At 41.8% G+C, this 27,622-nt stretch overlaps 2 protein-coding genes across 8 annotated transcripts; one reads left to right on the plus strand and one right to left on the minus strand.

Moving 5' to 3' along the window:
- LOC120220176 (zinc finger protein 705A-like) lies at positions 1 to 14,845 on the minus strand (the record flags this gene model as incomplete). Its single annotated transcript, XM_039217203.1, has 6 exons — positions 14,830 to 14,845; positions 14,462 to 14,733; positions 2,681 to 2,807; positions 1,340 to 1,422; positions 495 to 881; positions 1 to 410 (listed from the first exon to the last, which is right to left on the minus strand). Coding segments are annotated over exons 1-6 (1,295 nt in total), but the record flags the coding sequence as incomplete, so codon positions are not given.
- LOC120220181 (zinc finger protein 705A-like) lies at positions 14,583 to 27,200 on the plus strand. Of its 7 annotated transcripts, none has more exons than XM_039217215.1 (6): positions 14,584 to 14,675; positions 21,735 to 21,819; positions 23,357 to 23,483; positions 24,646 to 24,741; positions 25,013 to 25,077; positions 27,040 to 27,200. In XM_039217215.1, exons 2-6 carry the CDS (start codon positions 21,808 to 21,810, stop codon positions 27,043 to 27,045), a joined length of 306 nt encoding a protein of 101 aa, XP_039073146.1. In that variant the 5' UTR covers positions 14,584 to 14,675; positions 21,735 to 21,807; the 3' UTR covers positions 27,046 to 27,200. The 7 variants fall into 7 exon arrangements, with proteins under 7 accessions (XP_039073145.1, XP_039073146.1, XP_039073142.1 ...); XM_039217211.1 differs by lacking the exon at positions 25,013 to 25,077 and adding an exon at positions 15,218 to 15,369 and having other exon boundaries at positions 14,586 to 14,675; XM_039217214.1 differs by lacking the exon at positions 25,013 to 25,077 and having other exon boundaries at positions 14,583 to 14,675; positions 23,317 to 23,483.
- Positions 27,201 to 27,622: the final 422 nt, after the last annotated feature.

Here is a 27,622-nt window from a genome sequence, read left to right on the forward strand (position 1 = left end):
TGAGGGTACTCCCGATTTTCTCTCTGGTGTTGGGTACCCTCATGTCGTCTAAGGGAAGAATAATGGCTGAAGGCTTTCCCACACACCTGACATGCGTAAGGTTGCTCTCCAGTGTGCGTTCTCTCGTGTCGTCTAAGATTAGAGTATTGACTGAAGGCATTCCCACACTGGTGACATTCATATGGCTTCTCCCCTGTGTGTGTTCTCTCGTGCCGTCTGAGTTCAGAACTTTGACTGAAGGTTTTCCCACACAAAGGACACACACGTGGTTTATCTCCGGTGTGGATTCTCTTGTGCTGGCTAAGGCCAGAGCTCTGACTAAATGTTTTCTTACATTCATGACACTGGTAACATTTCTCTCCAGAATGAATTTTCTCATGTTTTCTAAGGTAGGATCTGTGACTGAAAGCCTTCTTACACTGATGGCATTTGTATGGTTTCTTTCTAGTGTGAATTTTCTCATGCTGTCTCAGGTAAGAATTCTGCCTGAAGACTTTCCCACACACATGGCATTCATATGGTTTCTCTCCTGTGTGTGTTTGATTATGGTTTCTAAGGTCAGAGTTTTGCACAAAGCCTTTCCCACATAAGTGGCATTTAAATGGCTTCTCTCCAGAGTGAATCATCGCATGTCTCCTAAGGCAAAAGCAATTACTGAAGGCTTTCCCACACACATGATATTTATATAATTTGCCTCGTGTGTGCATTTGGCTATGTCGAGGAAGGGGTGATTGTTCACTAAGTGATATTCTACACCGTTTGCTGGTGTAATGTTTCTTCCTGAGGTGTATTACCAAATGTTGAGTCAATGTAGATCTCTGAGTAAACTCATCACCCAAATCAATACATTCAATAAGATTCTCTGGAGCAAGATATTTATGCTTTGGTGAGAAGATGAGAGTTGGTTAATGGTTTGCCCACATACATGCATACATTATGTTTCTACATATGTATTCTAGAGTAGCAACTAGTAATAGACTTCTGTTAAAATATTTTAAATGTTAGTTGCATATACATGTTGTTACTCCTCTGCAAGCAGCAATATTTTCTCTTTTTTAATATCCCAACCTCAGAGGTATCAGATTAAGTTTGAAGGCTTCAGTATATTTAGAAGATTAGGTAATAAACAATGTTGATGCAATTGTATCTCTATTGGGTTATTATTGATTTGAGCTCATGTTACTTTCTTTGCTGATTTAAAACTATCCAAAACCTTTTGCCTGGAAAAAGTTTAATCCTAACTTAATAACATTCAGGCAATTGTACTCAGTTACCAAAATATCTCATTACCTTTAGGCCTTTAGTTTGGATGTCTAAGGACTATACCCATGACACTTACCTTTGGCACAGTCAGGGCTATGCCCTTTTTGTTGGTATGTCGTGTTAATATCATTTCTTGTTTTTTGTGGAGACTTTCCATGCCTAAAATATTTGAAAAAATATTAATTGTTAGAACAGCATTAGGGGAATAAAAATGTAGAAAAGCACCAGGGTCCACAGAAGTATAATTCAGAAATTGGCACTTCATTGGGAAAATGTGCCAAATGAATAAATACTCTAGGTCATAGTAACATTTTAAAATTCATTGTCAATTAGAAAACAATGAGCATTGATAATATGAAAGATGTAAAGTGGTGGAAAGATGTTGGGTCAGCAAATGGTTCGAAGATCTCTTAATGGGAGGATCAGGACCGTTACATCAATGTTTCACTGCAGTAATGGCATGAATATTGTTTTTCCCTAAAGAAAAAGACAGGGGCAGGAAGAAACATGCATTGTGATTGATTTATGCAAGGATTGTAACCACCTGAGGAATTCTGTCCCAATGTCCTCATTTACGTTTTAGAAAGTATCACTCACTTGACAAAATCTTCAGGGTGTATTTCTAAGGACATACTCAGACTAGTGTGGGTGGGGGTGGGGGTGGGGGTAGGGGAAGTATATGGATTTTGAGTTCTGTTGGATTAACTTTGGTAAAAGGCAAAAGATTTATGCGATCTGAGGAGACACCATAGTATGTGGGATTAACTTTGGTATCGCCAAGTCCAGGGCAAGATATACCAATGATGAATGAAGATATTATGGAAGGTCAACCCATGTATCAACAAGTTCAACAGAGACCACACTGAAGGTCATTCATCAGACGAAGAAGAAATCCAGATGGAGGCAAAAGCAATGAACATGCTAGATGCTGATACCCACACACGAGTTCAGAGAAAGAATGCAGAATCCTCAGCCTTTTCAAAATGGGAGAGAATCAATGTCCCCACATTAGGTTGAAAATTGTTTCCAAACAGCATCGATGAATATAAGACCCATAAGAATAATCAAAGTAATGTTATTCTCACAACTCTGGTCTCAATCCTCCACATAGTGACGAAAACAGTAATTGTTTTTAAAATGTTTAGTCAATTTAGGAATTAAAATATCCAGCGAATTTCCAATTCTATTATGAATGCTGGAGACTGAGTCACAAGAAAGGTGTGAATCTGTGGTCAAGATTACAATCCAGTGTGGTGACAAAAAGTACAAGGTGAAGAAACATCTCCCTTCTATATAATTATGAGAGTTATAAAAGAATCAGGGCAGCGTTTGGAGTGGGATATGTGGAGCTGTTCTAGATATTTCTTCAATGAATGAATGAATGCATGGACACACATGTACATGTTGGGAGACTCACCCAGAAAGATGAGATGATTGATACTTTCCAGCATCACATCTCTGAACATCTTCCGCTGGGACATGTCCAGCAGAGCCCACTCTTCTTTGGTGAAGTCTACAGCTATATCTTCAAACGTCACTGATTCCTAAAACATCATGGATATTCTGGTTTAGGTAGAGCACTCCCTACAGACTCCAGTGTAGGAGGGTTGAGATGACAGCACTGAGGAAGGGGGTGGAGGAGCTGGGTGTATGGAAAGATCAGTATGTGTTTGGGGCTTCCTGTCAGTTCACTGTCAGTGCTGAACTGTTGGATATGTTTACAGAGATCTCCACACTCTGACTTTATAATACTTTATTATAAAAGAAAATCGCATGAAGTGTGATATCATACAACCTGGACGTGTCTCAATAACCTGGTGATTTGAACTTTCTGACAAGGATTATAAACTATTTGCATGAGGGACAACTGGGTGGCTCAGTTGGTTTAGTGACCAACTCTTGATTTTGGCTCAAGTCATTGTCTCACAATCATGAGATCAAGCTCTGCATCAGGCTCTGTGAGACTTGGGATTCCCTCTCTCTCTCTGCCTCTCCCCAACTTTCTTTCCATCTCTCTCTCTCTCTCTCTCTCTCTCTCTCTCTGTAAATAAATAAATAAATAGACATACAATATTCACTCAGATTTATCACAAGACAAATAATAACCACGGTGTGCTCCTTTTAAACCATAATCATTGGTTCAAATTATTCCCTAGATGAACGTCTCATCTCTCATCTACAAAGTGGTTTATTCACATGTTATGAATGTTGAATGATACAAGGCATTTATGTAGGGAGTGTCTCCTGTCTAGCAAACCTGCACTAAAGATAAGACATTATTGGTCATTAAAATGTCAGAAAAGCTTGAAGAAATCACCAGCATTCCTCAGAAGTGAACAAGATTCATAGATGGCTTTCTTCATGCTACAGGACTCAGGTTCTTAACAAACTATAAGGCCAGAAGGCTCAGCAGCACAAGCCAGGACGTCTGAGATGGCTGTGCTGGAAGACAGTGCCCCTGGGCCCTGGCCTGACTGGTCCTGTGTTACAATGGCTTCTAATCCCAATCTTCTCTGGGACCTCATACACCAGATATCACTGTTTCTCTCCTATCTTTATTTTGTCTCCATGCTAAAGGATAATGGAAACCTCATGACTCATTTGGGTCTACCCAGTTTTTCAAAACTTTATTCAGAAATCTAATTTTATGCTTTTTTTTAATGTTTTATTTATTTCTAGGAGAGAGAGAGAGACAGCGTGAGCAGGAGAGGGTCAGAGAGAGAAGGAGTCACAGACTGAAACAGGCTCCAGGCTCTGAGCTGGCAGTCAGCACAGAGCCCGACTCGAGGCTCGAACCCACAAACCGTGAGATCATGACCTAAGCTAAAGTCAGACGCTTAACCGACTAAGCCACCCAGGCGCCCCAGAAATCTAATTTTATTCTACCTACCATACTCTCTCTCCTTTATGTGTAGTGGAATTAATAAAATACTATTCTGTCCACATTCCTTTCAGTTGTCAAATATGGAGGAAAGGTTGATTACTAACAATGTGTGAATGGGGACAAATATGATAGTGGTGATTTTAGTTGTATTTTTTTTGAAATTAAAAAAAATGCAAATTCTAATGATTGTATTAGCAAATACAATAGAATATAATACAATAGAATCGAGAAGAAAACATAAAATGATTGTTCATTCCTTCTGTGCCTCTCTCCTGCTCCTCTTAACGCTGAACAAGGCTCATACCAGGTCTTCTAACACTGGATTAGTTATACTCACATGCCGAAACATCTGCCTCTCATTGGGACTATCATATTCTCCTAGCACTTCTCTAGTACTTGCAGTCACCACCATCCTAAGCCCTTTGAATCCAAAAATAAGGTTAACAAGTGAATTATCTACCAATGAAGCCATGGGCTGGAAGAGGGAAGGAAGACTTCTCTTATCTCTTCTGTAAATACACAAGCTTAATGGAAGCTCTCATAAATGTGCATAATGTTAGGAAGGAAATTCATTATCGATAAATTCCTGATGGATAATCACTATCCCCGAATACTGGGGAAATTAGAGCACAGATGCCTGAACATCCAACCGTTTCTGCTTGCAGCATCCATTCCAAAAGGAAAAACCCACCCCTCAGATGGACTAGTGTGTAATTTCAGCAGAAAGAGGCAATCCCCACTCACCATTGTCAATTAGTCAGTTGCCTGGTGTCTTTCTCTGGGTTCCTGCTCACAGACAGTCCAGGCGCTAAGCAGGCAAAGCTGAGGACAGAGAAAGAAGCCGTGAGATCCAGTCCCGTGCACAATTTCCAGTCTCACCTGTCACGAAGCCCCAGACCTTCACCTGGGTATGACACCCAGCCCAACAAACCACAAGTGGTGCACTCTAAGAACAGCGTGCAGGAGTCACCCCTAACCCAGGGTCAAATACAAGGTTGTAGTTGTGGTTGAAGATAAAGAAGATCACAAAACAGATCTCTTGCAAATCAGAACATGATAAACATTGCGTTGCATACGTTCATTAGCCTATGGTGTCCAGAATTCTTCAATTCCCTCACTGATTCTGGAGTAGAGCGCTCCCCAACTCATGCCACATACAGAGTTTGGTTTCCACCTGCAGACACACACTGCGGAATTTCTCAGATTTCGTTATTCTTGCCGTATGCCCTAGCAATCATTCTCCAGCATGCATGGCTGCTCTCTGAAGCCTCAGTCCCTTCCTGCTCTCGGGTTCCCCCTAGACCCGGATATCAAGCAACTAAGAATCTATTTTACGATAGTGTAAATCAATTCAAGGACTTTTATAAACCCATTTCTCCCCTGACATCGATAATAATTGAATGTATTTCATGGAGAAATAATGCGAATCATCATGAACAAAGGAATCATTAACTCACCCATTTGTACCTGAGATCCAGAAAAAAAAAAGAAAGTTAAATTTGTATTAAATGTGACTCTGTACTTACAGACTTACATATATTTGCCTATTTAGTCCACAGAATAATAATGCTAATTGAAATCTATTTATTACTTGATGAAACACATAGAAAAATTAATTCGGAGAAGCAGAAAATGAAGTATTTACAACAAAAAATAATAAAAACATAATATGTAGATCTCTGTGCTGATAGAACTTTCCAAGACAAGAGAAATGCACCAACCATGTCTGCAGTGTACAACACAGTAACCACCAGACACAGGTGGTTCTAGGGTACTGAAATCGGACCAGCGCTGCTGAGATCTGAAGTTCAGTCATTTAATGTTATGATTTCATTTTTTGTAATGTATATTTTTTTTGAGAGAGAGAGAGAGTGCAAGGTGGGTAGAGGCAGAGAGAGAGGGAGACACAGAATCTGAAGCAGGCTCCAGGCTCTGAGCTGTCAGCACAGAGCCCAACACAGAGCTCCAACTCAAGGGCCGTGAGTTCATGACCTGAGCCAAAGTCAGACGCTTAAGTGACTGAGCCACCCAGATGCCCCTAATCTTATGATTTTAAATCTTATAGTCACATGTGGCTCATTAGTATTTTGTTGGAAAACAAAGATCTAGAATCAGGGTAGGCAGATAAAATACTGAAGTAGATTCAAGATCAATATGGAAAGGGGACATAGATAGTAAGAAATGGGGAATGAGAATGGTGGCCTACATGTTGACACAATGAAATATAAAGATCCTAAGAAGCTGCTTTGATTAGACAGATGTCTAGGGGTGGCTGGTGGCTCAGTCGTTTGAGTGTCTGACTCTTGATTTTGGCTCAGGTCATGATCTCGTGGTTGGTGGGACCAAGCCTTGAGCCAGGCTTCGCACTGAGTGAAGATCCTGCTTCAGGTTCTCTCTCCCTCTCTCTCTGTGCTCCCCCCACTCTAAATAAATAAATAAATAAATAAATAAATAAATAAATAAATAGACATTTAAAAAAATGATTAGACTGATATTTAAAGAGAGATAGAAAGAACCTACATAATTTTAAGAGGGTGAGGCCAACTCACATGTCACCATGTGGAGAACTCACCAGAACCCAGAGTTGGAGGAAGTGGAGGCCACACGGGTTGTGTGGTGAGTTCCACAATCAAGCAGCCAATTCCTCTTCTTCTCCTCTTCTTCCAGTACCCAGACTTCTCCGTTTCTTCTCAAGGCAAATGCCTGTTTGACTTCCCTTTTATTCCGGGAAAAACTGTTAATAAACCTATTCAAGGGCTACATTCCAGGGTCACACCCTGACTGAATTGATCCTAAACAGCTGCAGCCTGTGGGACACACCCTGTTCAGTTTGATTGGATTCTCCACACTCATACCAACTGGCAGCCCTCGGGGCGCCTGGGTGGCTTAGTCGGTTAAGCGTCCGACTTTCGCTTAGGTCATGATCTCGCGGTTCGTGGGTTCGGGCCCCGCATCGGGCTCTGTGCTGACTGCCGGCTCAGAGCCTGGAGCCTGTTTCAGTCTGTGGCTCCCTCTCTCTCTGACCCTCCCCTGCTCACGCTGTCTCACTCTCTCTCCTTGAAATAAATAAAAAACATTAAAAAAAAAAAGAAGAAGAACATCCGTTTGTTCCTTGACTCATTCCTAAATACTTTGGAGTGCATTCTGTGAACCAAGAAACATTGTATGTCTTGGAAATGAAGTAGGGCATCAGACACAGTGCGATTCTACAGACACCAAACTGGGGGGAATATGGACAGAAAAATAAAATTTTTTGAAATGTTTCCTTGACTGGCGGGCACTGGCCGCATAGGTTCAAGAACATAGTAACAATTGATTAATTATCCAAAGAAAACTGGGGAAAACAATGTTATACATTATTTCTTGGTTAGTGGGGAAATAAGTAAGAGTGTTACTACTTAATGAAATAGAGTAAATAATTTTGTTTCCATGTCATTCTCAGTTGAATGATACATTTGAGTGGAATTCTTTCAGTTGTAGAGACAGGCTCTTCTGGCCTAAAACTCTCTAAATTTCCAAGAGGAAACAATTAAAGCAGAGGATTAATGTAATAAGGATTCCATTGCATCTAAGGACATTTTGATTCTTTCTCCAAAAATGCCGTGACCTCCTTGCTGGTCTAGGAGCACTGTAGGTGACACCTTCCTACAACCCAGTCCCGTTTAATCCCCTGCAAATATTTTTAAATGACATCGGAGATGTGAACTGAGAAGTCTGGAGTTCCAAGAGTCTTAGTGGAGAAGATGCATAAACGGCGCCGAGCAGTCGGGGGCTGAAATAATAATGGTAGGTTGAGTGTCCATTTGACACTGGGTTTTTTTGTGCTGGTGCAGAGATGTAATCCTGCCTGCTTGCAACGGGGGCCAAACTCCTGAAATCTGTTGATCATCCTGCTGCAAGCGGGCCCAGGATTCCGTTCCCCCTGCCCCTGACCTCAGGTTATTTGCATGCAGTTTTCCAAGTTGTCCCAGACCCTCCTCCAGGCTGGCTTTTTTTCCCCTTCTGGTTGCTCATCTTTGCCTCATGTAACAGATTTCATGTGTACATCTAGGGCTCTAAACACAATCCATCCCATTAAGCCTGGTACAGTCACTTTGACATTCACTTAGGGGATTCTACACCAACCTCCTTATTTATCAGTATTTCCCATATTAACAGCAGTGGAGTTAATATTATTAATGGTGACTATTGTAATTATTTTTATCAGTACATTTTTTATTGTGGATTATTTTTGTTGTTGATGCCATACTACATTATATGGTCTTTTCCTATATAGAAAGAGAGAGAAAGAGAGAGAGCATGTGTGCATGAGTGGGGGAGGGGCAGAGAGAGAGAAAAAAAAGTATCCCAAGCAGACTCCGCACTGTCAGTGAAGAGCCCAACATGGGACTCAATCTCACGAAGCGTGAGATCATGACTTGAGCCAAAATTGAGAGTTGGACATTTAACCAACTGAGCCACCTGGACACCCCTATAATCTCTCTTTTCATGAAATGGGTCAGAGTTTTTGATGATGGTTGTAGAGAAATCCCCAGCAGACCTACAATCCACACACTGGCTCTGTGTCCCCACTGTATTAGCTGAAATGTGTTCCTCCAATGAGCCTCCTGAAATATTGCATGTCTCCCTCTGGAGGCACTGATAGGTCTGTGATCATATGCTAGTAGAGCCCTGAGGAGGACTTACTTTGCCCACCTGATCTTCTAGAAAAATATCTGTCTGCTTGAGATTTTTTTTTTTTTTTTTTTGGTACAAAGTGAAGTCTTTCTATTGTGGTGGACTTATCTCATCTCTCTTCCCCTTCCTAATCCCACTCCATTTCAGCCAAGCTAAAAATTTGTCATTATGCACAGAGGTAGAGAGAGCTAGCCATCATTCATTTAACAAACCTGCACACTTTTTAGAAGCATCAATTCATATTATGTTTCTGACTTAAATCATAGGCTACAGATAAATTGATAAGCAAAATGTGGTCTATCCATACAGTGGAGTATTATTCAGCCGTAAAAAGGAAGGAAGTTCTATGGGGCACCTGGGTGGCTTAGTCGGTTAAGCGTCCGACTTTCGCTTAGGTCATGATCTTGCGGTTCTTGGGTTCGAGCCCCGCGTCGGGCTCTGTGCTGACTGCCAGCTCAGAGCCTGGAGCCTGTTTCAGTCTGTGACTCCCTCTCTCTGACCCTCCCCTGCTCACGCTGTCTCTCTCTTTCCTAGAAATAAATAAAAATATTTAAAAAAAAAAAGGAAGTTCTGACATGTGTTACAACACAGACAAACTGGTGGACATTGCACTACATGTAATAAGCCAGTCACAGAAAAGCAAGTATTGTGTGATTTCCCTTATACGAGGTGCCTAGAGTAATCAAATTCAGAGACAGATAGTATAATGGTGATCACCACGGGATGGGGGAGGGGGAAATGGAGAATCTGTGGATATTGGGTAGAGTTCCAGTTGAGTGAAATGACAAGAGTTTAGGAGGTGGATGGTGGTGACAATCATACAACACAATGAATGTAATACCCCTGAACTGTATACCCCAAAATTGTTGAGATTGTTAATGTTATGATATATGATCTTCTTAAAATAATGAGAAGAATCACAGGATGAGATGCTTTCTGGGTTCTCTGCCTGAAACGTGACTCATTCCTTAAACTGATTGTTGCCTTGCAAAAGTGAACCTCAGATGATTTCGCCTTTTGCTCAGTTCTTGGCTAACATGCTTGTATCCTTTCTCTGTCTATTGCAATGATGTCAACCTGAAGGTCTTTGTTCAATATGCTTAATTAATAGTAGGTTTATTACTGTGAGGGAGAGTCACAGGTGTGTTGCTGGCTGTGGGTTTGCTCATGTTTTCAGCGTGATTCAGTCTTGCTGGCTGCTAAACCAACCCACTTAATTAATTAATTTCATAAATTTTAATTTACCTTTAATTTACATTAATTAATTGATTATCTTATTAATTAATTTAAAATTTACATCCAAGTTAGTTACCATATGGTGCAACAATGATTTCAGGAGTAGATTCCTTAGTGCCCCTTACCCATCCCCCTCACAACCTCTCCAGCAACCCTCTTTGGTCTCAGTATTTAAGAGTCTCTTATGTTTTGTCCCCCTCCTTGTACTTATATTATTTTTGCTTTCCTTCCCTTATGCTCATCTGGTTGATATCTTAAATTTCTCATATGAGTGAAGTCATATGATATTTGTCTTCCTCTGACTTATTTCACTTAGCATAACATCCTCTAGTTCCATCCGCGTAGTTGCAAATGGCAAGATTTCATTCTTTTAATGGCTGAGTACATATGTATGTATGTCCATATACATGTACATACATACATATGTACATATACACACCACATCTTCTTTATCCACCCATCTATAAATGGACATTTGGGCTCTTTCCATACTTTGGCTATTGTTGATAGCACTGCTATAAACATTGGGGTGCATGTGCCCCTTTGAAACAGCACACCTGTATCCCTTGGATAAATACCTAGTAGTGCAATTTCTGGGCCGTAGGATAGTTCTATTTTTAATTTTTTGATGAATCTCCATACTGTTTTCCAGAGTGGCTGCACCAGTTTGCGTTCCCAGCAGCAATGAAAAAGAGATCCTCTTCCTCCACATCCTCACCAACATCTGTTGTTGCCTGAGTTGTTAACGTTACCAATTCTGATTGGTGTGTGGTGGTATCTCGTTGGTATTTTGATTTGTATTTCCCTGATGAGGAGTGATGTTGATCATCTTTTCATGTGTCAGTTAGCCATCTGGATGTCTTCTTTGGAGAAGTGTATATTCATGTCTTTTGCCCATTTCTTCACTGGATTATTTGTTCTTTGGATATAGAGTTTGATAAGTTCTCTATAGATTTTGGATACTAACCCTTTATATGATATGTCATTTGCAAATATCTTCTCCCATTCCATTGGTTGCCTTTTAGTTTTGTTGATTGTTTCTTCACTGTGCAGAAGCTTTTATTTTGATGAGGTCCCAATAGTTCATTTTTGCTTTTGTTTCCCTTGTCTCTGGGGATTTGTTGAGTAAGAATTTGCCTCAGCTGAGGTCAAAGAGGTTTTTGCCTGCTTTCTCCTAGAGGATTTTGATGACTTCCTGTCTTATGTTCAGATCTTTCATCCATTTTGAGTTCATTTTTATGTATGGTTTAAGAAAGTGGTCCAGGTTCATTTTTCTGCATGTCGCAGTCCATGTTTTCCCAACACCATTTGCTGAAGAGACTGTCTTTATTCTATTGGATATTCTTTCCTGCTTTGTTAAAGATTAGTTGGCCATATATTTGTGGGTCCATTTTTGGGTTCTCTGTTCTGTTACATTCATCTGAATGTCTGTTTTTGTGCCAGTACCATAGTGTCTTGGTGATCACAGCTTTGTAATACAGCTTGAAGTCCGAGATTGTGATGTCTCCAGGTTTGGTTTTCTTTTTCAAGATTATTTGGCTATTCGGGGTCTTTTCTGGCTCCACAGAAATTTTAGGATTGTTTGTTTGAGCTCTGTGAAGGAGGTTGGTGTTATCTTTACAGGGATTTCAAGATATGCTTTTATTGCATCATATTATTGTAGGAGTTATACTCTGGTCCATGTTTTCAGTCTGAGGATATTGAAGCATTCTTACATTATTGAAAATAATTTTAAACTATTGAAAGCCTTTGTCTTTCTGTGTCACATGGAAAGTTGATATTCTCCTACACTGTGGTGGCCTATAGTCTATTCTTCCATCTCATTATTATTGTTATTATTATGGTTCTCATCATAGACTATTATCATTGTTATGGTTAATCACCATGGTCACAATTATTACTGTGATTATGATTTATTATTGTTACTGCTGCTGTTAGAAAATGCTGAGTCGACTTGTTCTATCCAAGAAGGGTGTCTGGTTTACTGAAGAAGATGATGGAGATTTCCCAAAAATACATACAAATGGACAGATGCTTCCAGGTCATTTCTGGTGCCCTTTATAGATATAAGCATCCACAAAATTTCCAAGTTTCCTTCCAGGGTCCTTGAGTGGACATTTTGACAGTGGAAGCTTGGCGAGGGCATCTTGGCCTTCCTGAGCCTCTGAGAAACATTGTGAGTCACTTCTGGTATCAGCAACCACTTGTGCCTGCCTGCAAGACCCAGGGAGGGCATCCATGGCCCGCCAGCCTCAATGAAAATTTCCCTAAGACCCGTAGGGAGCCAGGAATAGATGGAACAAGTATGGGAGGCTAGAGAGGAGGTCCCCACCCTCTGAAGCCTTTGCAGTATTTCTAGGTATGCCCAGCACCAGGGAACTGCCATTCCTGCCCTCTTGTATAAGCCCATACTGGACTGGAAGCAATGTGCACAGCAAAGAGGAACGGATTTGATGCCAACCAACAGCTCCAGGATAAAGAACACAATCTCTTAAACCCTGACCTGAAAGTGATAGGGAAGAGCAGATGGTAAAAGGGGCAACAGGGAAATGAGGGCTGAGAAAGTGCTACAGCCTTAATGTTAAGCATAGGAGAGGGCTTCAGAGGCCGAGGGGTGGGGTAATGTCCCTGCAACAGACTTTCAAGGAGATCTATCTCCCTGGAAGACAGACAGACAGACACACACACACACACACACACGAACTAATATTAAGAGTGTCCCTAAATGACAGGTGGTTTTCCAGATTATTTTCATATTTTATCACTTTTTCCTCACTAGTACACTATTTACAGAAAAAATGATATGACTCCAGGTTTGCTTTTAAGAATCTAGGTTCCTCCCCCCACCTACTCACTCACTGACTTGAGTTTGGAAAGTTCTACAGCACTGTTAACTGTTGGCAGTTTTTGAAACTATCTTAAGAACACATAGAGTTTCATTTTATTTTCTCTAAATTGAGGGGGGAGGGTGTTTTAAGTAAATAAGGAAATATATGAAGCATTTGTTCATTACTTTAAAAATGTTTCTAATAAATTATTTTAAATCCACTGCTGGCTTCCTTTTCGTTACTTCAATTATTACTTGATCCATACATCTGTAAGGAAAATGGCTTATATATTTTCCTGCAGCACCATCCGATGTTTCAGAGCCATTTTAGAGTTTCTCCCACTTTTCACAAGTAAGCGATGACATGAGTGAAGGGTGATGGCTTTTATTCTAGGAAGACTGATCTACACTTATTTATTTATTTATTTATTTATTTATTTATTTATTTATTTATATAGTGTGTGTGTGTGTGTGTGTACGGGGAAAGGGAAAGAAGGAGAGAGAGAGAGAATCTTAGGCAGACACCATGCTTAGTGCAGAGCTCAATGCAGGGCTCAATCCCACAAACTGTGAGATTATGACCTGAGCCGAAATCAAGATTAGATGCTTAACTGAGCCACCCAGGAGCCCCAATCTACACATATTTTTTAAACCCAAATTTCCTTGTGACATTTTTTATTTTTTACTTTTTTATTTTAAGTTTTTATTTTAATCTCAGTTAACATAGGGTAGTATCAGGTGTACAATGTAGTGATTCAACACTTCCATACACCACCTGTGCTCATCACAGCACGTGCACTCCCGAATTCCCATCATCTCTTTAACCCATCCCTGAACCCCCGTGACATTTTTTAAAATGACATTTTCTGGGGCACCTGGGTGGCTCAGTTGATTAAGCGTCCGGCTTTGGCTCAGGGCATGATCTCCTGGTTAGTGAGTTTGAGCCCTGCATCTGGGTCTGTGCTGACGGCACGGAGTCTGCTTCCAATTTTCTGTCTTCCTCTCTCCCTGACCCTTTCCTGCTCACATTCTCTCTCTCTCTCTCTCTCTCAAAAATAAAAACTTCTGCTTTGGAGCATCCCCACATGCCTACACATGTCTTGCCTGAGTCTCAGGATCACCACAACCAAAAACATTCCTGTCTAAATCCCAATGGGCCCCTGTTGAGGTGTCAGGAAAGAGGAGGGTCGCAGAGTAGGTAGGAGCCACCCCTGCTCTCTGGGACGCCACTACACCCTAGTATCCAATTCTTACCCTGCATACTTCAGAAGAATGTATGCATGATCTCACTGCTACAGGGGAGTGGTTGTTTCTTAGCGACTCAGTTGACAGTGTGAAGAAATTTATGTGTAACCTAACTTGTGTGTGCACATGGGAGTATTATTTACGCATCCACTGATAAATACATAGACAGAGATGCATTTCGGGAAGAACAGCACCCATTTCTATTAAGCAAGACATAGCCTAACAGTTCATACCACCTGTAATCCACTAAATATGGGCCATCCTAACCATCTCACTCGCTTGGCTCTAGACCCTCACTCCCAAGCGAGGGCACACGGTAAGAGCCTCACCAGGACACATGAGGTCTGAGCTTCCTGCGCTGCACCCTGAAGACCGGCAGGGGGCGCGCCAACCTGCCGCCTTTGGCCAACGTGGAACGCATGCGCATCGCGCCCCTTGCCGTCGACGCTGCGTCCGCACGAGAGCCCGGAGACGCGTTCTCTCACGCGTTCTCTCGGGGGCGACGGAGGAGGCGTCACTGACGACGCGGGCCCCAGGTCGGCTGTGAGTAACGTCCCTGTGCTGCCGCACTGCTGGGAGGGGGCCGCTGTGGGGACTTTCTCTTAAATAGCCAGAAAGAAGCTCGCTGTTGCCCGCACCGCCTCGCGTGCCTTTCCCTTCCCTTTCTTGTGTAGGGTTTCCCCAGGACGTGTTTTACGGGAGTGCCCGGTCATCGAGGGCCACTGGGGGTGAAATCATAGCATGCCGTGGGCAGTTGTAGAGATTTGGGGCTGTTTCGCGGGATCGGGGGCCTCCTGGTCCGGCTTCGGGGAGGCGGGAACCGCGTGGCGGTGGAGAGAGGACGGAACAAAAGTTCGGGGTGTTCGGCCGAGGCAGGGGCTCGGGAAGGGCCTGGGGCGGACACATCCGGTCGCGGGCGGAAGGGGCGCTGCGTGGGCGCTGCGCGGCCTTGGTTCGCGCCGGGCGGTTTGTCATAGAGAGTGAAAGTGTCATAGTTGGAAAAATACGAAGACTAGAGAGGTAGGTGTGTGAAAACGCACGGCTGTATTTTCAGTGTCAGGATTTTAGATTTTATTTACACCCAGATCAGACTTGATTATAATTGGACTTTACGGGCTCTCAAGGAAGTTGCCGTGTCTGCGTTTTAAAATACCCCTCCTCGGCTTGTCCCATTTCCTGGTTGACGCATTTCGACGGCGCACGTTTTCTCATGACCCGGCGACAGCCGTAGATCATTGTAAGTAAGCGTCGGGTCACTGAAACATCTTTTGTAGGACCTCACTGACAGGTGGATGTGAAATAGGTCCAAGACGCTTGTGAATTTATACAGTATTTATAAAAAGACAAGGAAGGAAAAGAACGGATTTTGAAGCGCAAAGTTGCCCTCAGAAGGGAAATAGGACGTCCACCATCCCTTCAGAATTGTTTATTCTACCTTATTGCAGAGATACGCTGCGACCTCTGAATTCTAAATTTCATTAAAAAAAAAAATCTCTTGAAACACACTGTGCTTCTACTCCCATCACTTCTAAATTGTGGCCCAGTTATTCCGAGAGGTCCTAGTATTTTAAGAATATTCTGTAGTATTGATTTACAGCCCTTACGACGTGGCTAAATATCCTCAGACAGATGCAAGTTGGGGTGGCGTTCTCTTCCTTTGTATTAACCTAGGTAACATAGGAAGGCGTTAAAAGAATAAAGTACGCACGCTAACGAACCCCCAGAATGTTCAGATTCTTGAATATATCCAGAGGTGTGAGAATAAACGTGTCTTGTACCCGCCCCCCCATTTTAATTTCGGAAATGTGCCCAGTGTGTTGCTCAGTGTTTTTAAACGAGCTCAAATCAGGCAGCAGGAGGCCGGCCGTCAGCTCAGAGGCGCTCTGTAAAGGCGGCGATGCTGTACTTGTACAAGTGCGTCTTACCTGTGTAGCCCCACGTGGGGTGGCGCTCGGCTCGGAAGCTTCCTGAACTAGCTGCGTGTCACGACAGTGTCGGATCGGCCGTGCAGCCCCCGAGGTCAGGGCGTGCGGTGTCAGAGGCAGTCTCGACCGGTCTGCAGTCTAGCTTTTGAGGTGAAAAGGGGGCGTTCCAGGCTCAAACATGTGGCCTCTTCTGACTAGTGAGGGGAAAACAAGGATTCACTCTGGGTTTAGGAATTTAACCAAGGACAAAGTAGAGATGAGCCAAGACTAGAAGTCATTTTTTGCCTTCCTCTCAGATTTCTGTTTTTACTTAATAGAGTAACAGTATATTAATTTCACGTATAGAACATAATTTGGTATTTGTATATATTGCAAAATGATCACAGGGTTACAGATTTTTTTTCTTCTTAAAATTTTTTTTAAAAACTTAGTTTTTTGAGAGATATAGACACAGTGTGAGCAGGGGAGAGACTGAAAGGGGGGTAGACACAGAACCTGAAGCAGCTCCAGGCTCTGAGCTGTCAGCACACAGCCCAATGAGAGGCTCGAACATGGAGCCATGAGATCAGGGCTTGAACTGAAGTCGGACACTTAACTGACTGAGATACCCAGGCGCCCCCAGATGTTTTTTCTTATAATGAGAACTTTTAAGATCTGTTCTTAACAACTTCCAAGTACGTAATACATTATTAACTGTAGTCACCATGGTGTATATTTCATCCCTATTCCTTACTTATTTCATGTCTGGAAGTCTGTGCCTTTGACAATCTTCACCCGTTTTGCCCTTCCTCACCCCTGCCTCTAGCCACCACCAATCTGTTCTTTGTGACTTTGGGTTTGTTTTTTGTTTCAGGTGTTTTGTTTTGTTTGTTTTTTAGATTCCACATATAAGTGAGGTCTGCCTTTCTTTGTCTGACTTACTTCACTTAGTATAATGCCTGTAAGGTTCATCTACATTGTCCCAGATGGAAAGATTTCCTTTTTTTAATGGCTGAATAGTATTCCATTGTGTGTACCTCTGCTGCATTTTCTTTACCCATTCACTCCTGGGTAGACACTAGTTTGCTTCAATGGCTTGGCTGTTGTAAATAATGCTGCAGTGAACATGAGGGTGCATATATCTTTTTGAGTTAGTATTTTTGTTTCCTTCATGTAAAATACTCAGAAGTGGAATTGCCAGGTTGAAGCCTGCAGCCCCAGAATTATTTTGGTAGGCTAAACCCACATGTAAGTGCTGATCGGCTTGCTGTAAATCTTGCCTGAAGTGACTGCCAGAACAGGCCCGAACCCGCAATGTAGTGAGGCCTTTGAATGCCTGCAGAACTCAGGTAGGGTTTAGGAATTGTTCAGTTTTTCATAACTGTATCTAAATTATTTAATTAATTAGAGGAGAATTCTTTTTGTTAAACTAGTTTTTCCTTGGTGATATTTATCTCAGTTAACACCCAAGGTAAACAAGCTCTCTGCCTTGCATTGCAAATCTGATGAAGTTAACAACTATGTCAGAATGAGTCCAACAGTAACTATATATCTATTTCTAAAGTAAGTGAAGTTCTGAGTTTGGGTCTGCGGTGATGGTGTGCTCAGTCACCACCCAGTATCCCAGGTTTTCTGTCTCCTTAGGTTCTGGAAATACCGAAGAAAAATCTCCCCCATCAGATCCAACCTCTTTTATTTTACCATAATTATTAATGATGAATATGATTGTTTATAATGACAAGGGCCATTTGTAGTACCACATCTGAGGGTAGACTAGGTGATGGGGACATGGAATTTCTGTTTATTCATAATTAACAAATCATAGTCAAAGAGAACCTTGCCTTAAAATGCTGTAGATGATTTTTCTGCAGGTAGTCCTGGCAGTGAAGAAAGGAGCAAATAAATAAATAAATGCATAGTAAGAAGTTACATGAGTAACTTGAAGGAAACAAAGTAAGGTTCTATTCAAGACAACAAGGTAAGAAGGAACCACTTATTTAGGAAGTAGTTTAAAGAAGGGATGTCTGAAGAAATGGCCTTTAATCTCAGATGGAAACCTAGTGAGTGTGAAGTGGCCATATGTATGTAGATATTGGGGTAGAAATGAAAGATGATAGTGCTCAGTGGAGAGATGACAGCAGGCTTAATTGTGTGGTTCTGAAAAGTGGTGTTGTGCCCGATTCGTGAGTTCCCAGAGACCTCCAAGGAGCCGGCACCGATGCAAGTACAAAAGGGTCTTTTTTTTAAAATATTTTTATTTATTTCTAGGAGAGAGAGAGACAGCGTGAGCAGGGGAGGGTCAGAGAGAGAGGGAGTCACAGACTGAAACAGGCTCCAGGGTCTGAGCTGGCAGTCAGCACAGAGCCAGAAGCGGGGCTCGAACCCACAAACAGCGAGATCATGACCTAAGAGAAAGTCAGACGCTTAACCGACTAAGCCACCCAGGTGCCCCTAAAAGGGTCTTTATTACAAGCTCGAGCAGGGGCTCACCAGCCTACCGGTGTCATGGCAGCAAGGTGAAGCGAAGAACAATAGTGAATAGGGATTTTAAGGAGTAAGGGATGGGGGTGTTACAGTACATGTAGCATCATCACATTAGCACCAATTACAATTGTACAGCAGCACCCCTGGTAACAGCTTTGACCATTCAGTATCTGTGAGGTGTTCATTACTTTTGGTGGGACCCAATCATGACTTTTGAGAATCCTTTGAAAATGACCAATTATGAGGTGAGTTCAAAGGGCCCACGTGGGGTTCAGGCAAGTGGTGAGAAATTGGCTGGTTTGTATCTGCAGGTCCCAGCCTTGACTCAGACCATAGGAATGTCTTTTGATTAGCTGACCTGAGGGCGGTCCGAGGATGGCTTTAGCCTTGAACAGTGTGAGGCTTTTCCTGGGACTGGGACTGGGGCTACGTGCAGCCGGAGGTTGCTCTTAATGGAGGCCTTAATTTTTGGCTCTTCAGTGTCAGAGATGAATCTTTGGATATCCGGTGGATTCGTTATCTGACTTGGAAGACTAGAAGACAAAAAATTTTTATTGTGGAAGAGTTAATGGCTTCATTTTGAAATATATTTCCTTTTACGTGCCTATAGTACATGTAGGTGGGGACTACAGCACAGCAGTGGAGTCTAGGTATGTTTTTAGTTTTGAGTTTAGAGATGACCGTGGAAGAAATTGAAGCAAGTGAAAGAGTGTTGTGAGATTTCCATGACAGTATATTGTAAGGGGAGAGAAAAGGGGTAGAATCGAACCTGGAGATACTTCAGCACTTTTGTTGTTGAAGGTGCACCTTGCAGAGGACTTCTGGAAGGAGTGCTTAGTTTGTTTCAAAGGCAGTTAGGAATGTGAATTGTCAGAAAAGCCTAGAAAAGAAAGTTCCCAAACAGAGGTCATGTGCCAGTATTGTTTTGATTCCAAATAAAAGGCAGAGAAACACTCACTGGATTTAATTAAGGGGGAATAACTGATTTTAACAAGATTTATTAACTTGGAAATCAGAACTAATTTTTGTTAATCACAGTGAGGGAATGTGAAGAAATTGTAACTAAATATGTACTGTATCTTCAGGTTCATTTTGAAGAGAAAAGGTCATGTGTCAGCAGCTAGGTATAAATTGGTCGTTTTTCTTTGATGAATGGAGAGACTAAATGAGTTTAAGGAGATAGATGGAAAAATGATGAAGAGGTTACTGGTAAAAGACATTTATTTGGTTTATAATGAAGAACATAAAATATTCGAGGAAGTAGGAAAGAATGGGAATTGGAGAAGTTGGATTTAATTAGGAATAGAGGTGACTTCTCAGTTTTTGCAAGAGTGGAAGTACTGATGGGTTGGAAATCAGGAAATAATTGTAGGTTTCTTGCCAGTGAGGTGAAATATTTCTTCATATTATTTGGTTCATCTCTGCGGTAGGAAGAGATTTTTCATTTTGGAAAACTAAGGGAAAAGATGAGATTTTTGTGAGAATAGAAAAGCACTATTAATGGGTACTATTAACACATGACTCAAGCATGGCAGGGGAGCTGTTAAGCCAAAGTAAGAAGCCAGATATTTAGAAAAAGCCGTTGGGAGACTGTGACACTGTATTTAGAGTGGCTCAGTCCCTCATTCTGAGCTGTGACGGATGCTGCCATGAGAGCGTTAGATACTGGAGTCCTCTGCAGTTGGAGTTTCGAGTAGTAGATGTTGGGAAGAAGTGAAGGGCATTAGAATTGTTGGTCTTGGTGTGTGTATGTTGGAATGAGAAGTGTATGTTACACTGATCAATACAAATTAGAGGTGGAGGCTAATTTTGGAAATGGGGGTCACTCAGCTGGAGGTTCCCATGTAGGAGATCCTGGGAGAAATTATGTGAGCAGGCTGAGAGGAAGAGGTTTTGAGAGAGGAGTCTCTGGTCATGGATCTGACTGGTGACATATGTGGGTAAAAATTTCCACTATTCTTCAAGATGAAATTCTTCAGTTCTCATCCAGAGATAGTTAATTTTAAATTCTAGTTGTCAATTTTTAGCCATGTAGTTTTGTCCTGTAAATAAAGTTTTATGAATCTAGTGTACATAACTCATTAAATGTGTAAGTAATCTGTAAAGGCAGAGTTATTGCTGAGTATTAAGTTCAGTGTATGTAAGCAGTTACATGTAAAGTCCACTCACGGAGTCTCAGTTAATACCAGCAGTTGTTTTTTTTTTTTTTTCTTTCCAGGTCCTCAGGGTCATTGGGTTTTAATCATATCCTTTTCTTGACATGTTATCAGCATTTGTGGATGCAGTGTATTTAGTTATAAACATTGTTTTAGGTAGTACTTTAGAGATGATAAATTCTTTTATATACTTAAATCATGAAGTACAGAGATAAACTTGTTGATAAAAATAACTAGAACTCCAGGCCCCAAGAAGTCAATAAGTTATCTCTAAAACGAAACCCTGCACTCTATATTTTATGAGCCTGTCTTCTGGTCTAATTGTGCAGCAATCTGTAGTGTGTAGCATTGTGGCATATATACTCCTGCTTCTTTGCTGTGCAAGGGGTTGTATGTGCTAGACTTGTATGATAGGAGAGTCACTGAACACTTGAGCAGGGGTTGGGTCTCTGAAGTGTTCCAGCCCCACTTTAAAGAGATCCCTTTGTTGCTTGGCCACATGTCCAAGACGATGAGTGATACAAGTGGGTTGAGGCACCAACAGCACCTTAATCCTACATGTTGAGGAGCCAAGATGACTGAGGGCACGTGTTTATTGGGAGATGATGAGGCACTCGTGAGCTGAGATGGGTGCTGGAAAACAACGCTAGTGGACCTAACCAAGAATGATAAAATATGAAATTCCAAAATGGTGTCCTTAGTTATGGATCCAAGAACCTCCATGTGACAGGAGTCAGATTCTCCTAGGATTCTGCTGCTAAGGATGTAATTAAGACCTCTCAGTATCAAGTCTAAGTAAACTAGAAACCCCTGTGCTTTTGCTGTCTCTATAATGGGGATATTAATAGTTTATTGTTGACTTTACTATTGACTTCTTATTGTTTATTCTTGGAGATAAACAAGCCCCCTTCCTTGTTTATCCTTGTTTACTCTGCAGGTACATGGAGGTGAACCAGGGGAGGGGGAGTCACTACCATGTGAAGATTTGCATTTGCAAGATGGGCATATCTAGGAGTATTGGAAAAGACAAGTCTCATGGGTTCTTTCTCTTTCCTCAGCTTTGTCGGCTTAGTTATTGGACTGTCCCTTGGTGAGAACACACAGGAAGAAAGGGCAACTGAGTTCTAGACAATGCAACCACAGGTGAGTAGAACTTTCTCTTCTTTCTCATGGATACCTGTTTTTCCAGGGGATGAGAGGATTTCCCTCCATGACTTGGATTGTCTGTGTGCCCCCATGAACTATTAGTGTCAGTCATACTTCACCAGGTCTCTGGGAGGCTTGTGGCAGCTCAGGGTTTGATCAAGAAATAACCCCCTACCCAGTATTACACTACTGTATTCCATTCCCCATCCTATTAAGGCTGTCCTTGCAGAAAAGTTGTTTCTTCTCATCCATCCCGTGACCTCAGTTGAGAAGTGACTCATTCATGAACCATGTTAGTGTCTGCAGTGGGCTTAGGTGTGCGGTGAATACAGGTGATAGAAATGAGAATGAGCAGAAGTTCACAGGCCTGTAGGGAGGCAGATGTTTCTTCAGGTGAGTTCAGCCCATCCAGGGTTTCAGATACTGCAGAGGAGGGCTCTGCAGGGTTGAGACTGGCGGAGTGTGGGAAGCTAGAGAGCAGTGAGCAATCATTTATTTATCTTTCCCAATTTTTTTTTAATTTTTTTTTAATGTTTTATTTATTTCTAGGAGAGAGCTAGAGACAGCATGAGCAGGGGAGGGTCAGAGAGAGAGGGAATCACAGACTCTGAAACAGGCTCCAGGCTCTGAGCTGGCAGTCAGCACAGAGCCCGAAGCGGGGCTCGAACCCACGAACCGCAAGATCATGACCCAAGCGAAAGTCGGACGCTTAACCGACTAAGCCACCCAGGCGCCCCTATCTTTCCCAATTTTAAAGTTACTAAAGTTTTTGTAGACTGTGTTTGAGCATTTTAATAAATTAAGCAAAGAAAAATTTTCCTTACCACTCTTGTTCCAAACAACCTGTTTCCCTCTTTGTAATTAAACTTTGTTCAAATTTGAAAACAAATTTCTGATGAATATTTTCCCAATTTGGGTTGTGCATTGAGAAGGATTGTAATAGAACTAAATGTAAAGTCCTGTAGCAAAATTTGCAGGACTAGGAAGATCAGGCTCAACTGAGAGGCTTCTGTTACCCACTGGTATTTAGACAGGGTGCTGTTACAGCGGGGAGAGGGATACGCCATCTCGGAGGTCCTGGAGGAGATCGGAAGGCAAGGCCTTCCCACAGGTGGGTCCGGGCAGGACATCCTTACGTACGTAGGGCCCCTGGGGCTTGGCTTGTGACCCGTGTGTCTTACGCCTTATCAGGAACACGTGGATTGTGTAGAGAGGGGAGAGGTCACACTCACTTTTCCAGGTTCTGCTGGACGCCGCATTCAGTCCTGTGGGAAAGTCGGGCACTGTTGTGTCCAGGTTATTTCCACTGGACCCCGTGAGATACTTGTTTGTAATGTAATGAAGTTATGTTTACAAAGTGTGAGTGTGTGTGAAAGACACATGACAAGGCAGTGTAGAGAAACGTGTGACTAGAACCCCAGACAGGGTTTGACCTCTCTGCGTGTACAGCAACCCATCCCCGGCACCATCATGCCCAGTATACTCCTTTGACAGGGAAGGCCCTGGATGCACCAAAATGTCTCCGGTGTTTTAGGGATCTGTGACCTTCAAGGATATAGCTGTAGACTTCACGCAGGAAGAGTGGGCCCTGCTGGACACGTCCCAGAGGAAGCTGTACAGAGATGTGATGCTGGAGAACATTGGTCATCTGGTGTCTGTGGGTGAGCCTGTCAGCTTTGATAAGTTTATTAAGCAAGTATCCAGCTTTCACTTCACCCCTCTGCTCGTGCCCTCCTTCAGATTCTTTCATGGTTCTTAACACTGTTTGGATATAATTTGTTTATTCTTCTCACTTACACCTGTTTTGTTACCTCAAAAGAATATAGTTTTCCTGACCCCTCTTTTGTGTCTTTCTTGCTTCTAGATCTGTAATGCCCAGGACTGTGCTGGGAATTCAATGAATATTTTAAGTGAATGAAAGCACTAAATATTACAAAAACTGTTCTCTGTATGGTCAGCTGGTAGTTAAAAATTCATTTGTGAAAATCATACCTATTACCTAATTTTTAAAATATTTATTTATTTTTGAGAGAGAGCATGCGAGCAAGCAGGGGACGGGCAGAGTGGAGGGCACAGAGGAGCCAAAGTGGGCTCTGAGCTGTCCACACAGAGCCTGATGTGGAGCTTGAACTAACAAACCATGAGATCATGAAGTGAGCTGAAATCAGACCCTTAACCAACTGATCCACCCAGGTGCCCCAATGTTTATTAACCTTTTACCTATTTGCAGAGAGAAATTAAATTGTTTCGGTGAAGCTTCTGTGTACTTAATTGGTATTTTTAAATTTATTTATTTAAATTCAAGTTACTTAACATACAGTGTGCTATTGGTTTCAGGAGTAGAACCCAGTGATTCATCACTTACATACAGTACCCAGTGCTCTTCCCAGCAAGTGCCCTCCCTAATGCCCATCACTCATGTAGCCCATCCCCGTCTCCTCCAGCAACCCTGTTTGTTCCCTGTATTTAAGAGTCTCTTATGGTTTGCCTCCTTCTCTGTTTTTATCTTATTTTTCAAAATTAAGTCTAGTGGGAACATATAATTTCTCCTTTGTTGAAAAGCACTAAAGATTCTTCACTCTGTCTTTGACCTTGGTCTTGCACATCAGCAACAAGAACATCTCCCTGTGTTGGCAAGGTGTCAGGATGTTCTTCTTGCTGTGGTGAAGGGCCTTAGCATTTTCAGTGTTCAGGGTGCTCTTCCCTGGCCTCTCCTTTGTTGCTCTCCGGTTCTTCCTTCGTGCCCTGTCCTGAAATTAAAGATCATTCACGTTTCTCTGCACAGGGTCTAAAATCGGTATGTCTTTCACTCCCCACAAACAGGGTATCAACTCTGCAAATCAGATGTGATTTCCCAGTTGCAGCAAGGAGTGGAGCTGTGGAGGGAAGGGAGAGGATTTCCCCCAGGCCTGATTCCGGGTGAGCCCCGGGCTTGTGTGAGCTTAGCACTGGGAAGATGCTGGTGCAGGGGGAGCAGAATGGGGGGTGTCAGCAACAGACATCTTGTTTCATCTGAAAACACTTCATCATTTCACTTTCCTGAAATGCCTTTCAAATCACTGACACATTCCCCCTTTTCATATTCCCCATGTAAGGGTCAGTATTTGAAACATACACAGGCCTTGCACGTTTTCAACGGTGTCCTTCCTCTAAGGCACACTAGCAGTTCATTTTGTTTACATTATTTTAGACAGGAAAAGTGGCCTTAGGAGACAAGATGTCTGCAGAAAGGACCCATCTAATTGCATGTCAATTGTAAGTTTCAAAGGGGTGAACCCTCCCTGAACATTAATGACGTGGGTGCTAACAGATTTAGAATGTTATTTGAGTCGGGTGTAAATACTGTCTCAGCAGAAAGCTTTGGGTGGTTGGAATTTAGGGGAAAAATTAAGCTGTTGCTCAAAACCACTACATGAGTTCTTCTTAAAGGACAAACACATAAACATAGCTCTTGCATCCAGTCTTTGAAACTAGTGAGATCTTTCAAATAAATCTGATAGCTCTGTAGGTGAGATGTTACGAAAAAGGAAATCTCTTTGTGTTGTAGAAAATAACACACATTGCGTATGTAACTAACACAGGGAAGATGTTAACAGGAGGTGTTCACTGCATGTTCAAAGTAGGAGTCATATGTAGAGAAAAGAATTCGTGTATGTGAGAAATTCTGTAACAGCCTCTCTCTCCTTTGAACAGCAGAGATTTCACACTAAAAAGGATACCTGTGAATATAAGGAATGTGGGGAAGTTTTCCTTGCAGATCATGGTGACTCAGTATGTGCTGAATCACATGGTGGCAGGGTGGGGGGTACAAATGTACGGAACGTGGGAAATGCTTCAGCCAGAAGCCTAAGCACCAAAGAATCATACAGGCCAGAAACCTTACAAGTATACGGAATGTGGGAGAGGGTTCCGTTGGATCACTCAGCCTTATATACACCAGAGAACTCACACTGGGGGGAAACCTTATGCGTGTGATGAATGTGGGAAACACTTCAGTCAAAGCACTGACTTCCACTCACATCAGAGAGCCCACACAGGAGAGAAACCCTATAAATGTAATGAATGTGGGAAAGGATTCCATTGGGTTTACATTAAGATGCAAGCAATTATTATGAAATTTTAATCAGTAGTATAAACACGACAAATATCGTATGGGATAAGCCGAATGTTGTCGATTAAATAGTCTAGTGGGTAGTAACTTGAATATTCAAAGAAAGTACTCTTCAGCAGAAAATGCTATATCTATAGCATGCATAGTGCAAACCACTGAACATTTCATGTGAGAATATAAACCAGTATTAGGAATTCTTTATTAATGTAAAGTGAATAATAATGATTTTATTATGTGGAAAATGAAAGGACATTAAAATATAACTTCCTGATACTCCTTTTTTTTGTTTGTTTACAAATACACAGTTTTTAAAGATTTGATAAGCACAGAGGGTTTTTAGGGCAGTGAAAATACTCTGAATGGTGTTGTCATGAAGGCTCTGTGTCATTATACATTGCCCACGTCCACGATGTACAGCACAAGAGTGGCCGTGAGGTGACTGTGGACTCTGGGGACGATGTGTCCATGTAGGGCTCTCCTTGGTGAAAAACAAAACCATACCCCTTGGGCGAATGGTGTTGATGATGAGGCGGGGGTGGGGGTGCTGTGCACGTACAGAGTCAGGCAGTAGATGGAAAATATCTATGCCTTTCTCTCAATTTTGTTGTAAACCTAAAACTGCTCTAAACAAATAATTAAAAAAAAGCATTCGCTGGAAAATGCCAGCACTTTAAGATAAACATCGCTTTCTTTGTTGGCCAAAGAATACCTCACACAACTTATATATAAATATTTCTGGGAAACTTTGAAAGCATTCCATTAAAATTTTATTGACATCAGACCAATAAATTAGTAATGTAGAATATATTAGTACTTCATAATTTGGTATTAATAAGGTATAATTACTTTTAGTAATTACTGCATAATTCAATATTAATAAGTTTAAGCACATATTATGTAAATAATGTTATCAAGATTGATACTCATATGTATATTCTTAGAGTATTTCATTGTAATTTAAACTTAATGTTTTCATTAATTACTTTATCATTAATGTTGGAATTACTACTTTATTGTTCCAGTTCACACTTCCATTTTAATATTAGCTGTTTTATCACAGTTACATCTATCAGAATCTTCTCATTGGTTTCTCTTTTGAATTTCAGACATGATTGCGGTCAGCCTGTCATTGAATCCTGCTGTTCTGAAATCTGAGGGTTCTCACTGCCTGGGTTCTGCAGGAAGAAACGTAACCTTTTCACCTCAGTCATAAGTTGATAATTTGGTTTCTAACATTTTAATTAAAATAATTTTTAAGATGTGAAAATCCTTAAGAATATTCTCTTCACTGAATGCAAATTGGTACAGACTAACTACAGTTCTTCCCATTTAATCCAGTTTTCAGAACTCTTCCATCTGCATGTGGTCACGAGTCACCAGCTGGTGACCTTCCTCTGGGCTGCAGCTTTCCTCAAAGAGCAGCTGTGCAATTTGGCTTTAGGAACTAATAACCTGAGTTAGAGCTACCTTTGCATTTTAAATGTAGTGATATTAATTTGTAAGTTCAGCACATGATCACCCAGAGATTGCTTTCCTCCGTGGAAAAGACTAGAACCTTGGTGATCATTCTCCTTGCCGTCGTTCAGGCTGGTGTACTCAGAGAACTGGGGCCGGGCTGAGAATGGTGACAGGGAGGGTCAGGGAGCAGTGGGTGAGGGAAACTCATGTCCTCGAATGGCTCTGTCTCGG

This window comes from Hyaena hyaena, unplaced genomic scaffold (assembly GCF_003009895.1).
Source record: "Hyaena hyaena isolate Hyena2069 unplaced genomic scaffold, ASM300989v1 scaffold_681, whole genome shotgun sequence".
In the NCBI taxonomy this organism is placed as follows: Eukaryota; Metazoa; Chordata; class Mammalia; order Carnivora; family Hyaenidae; genus Hyaena; species Hyaena hyaena.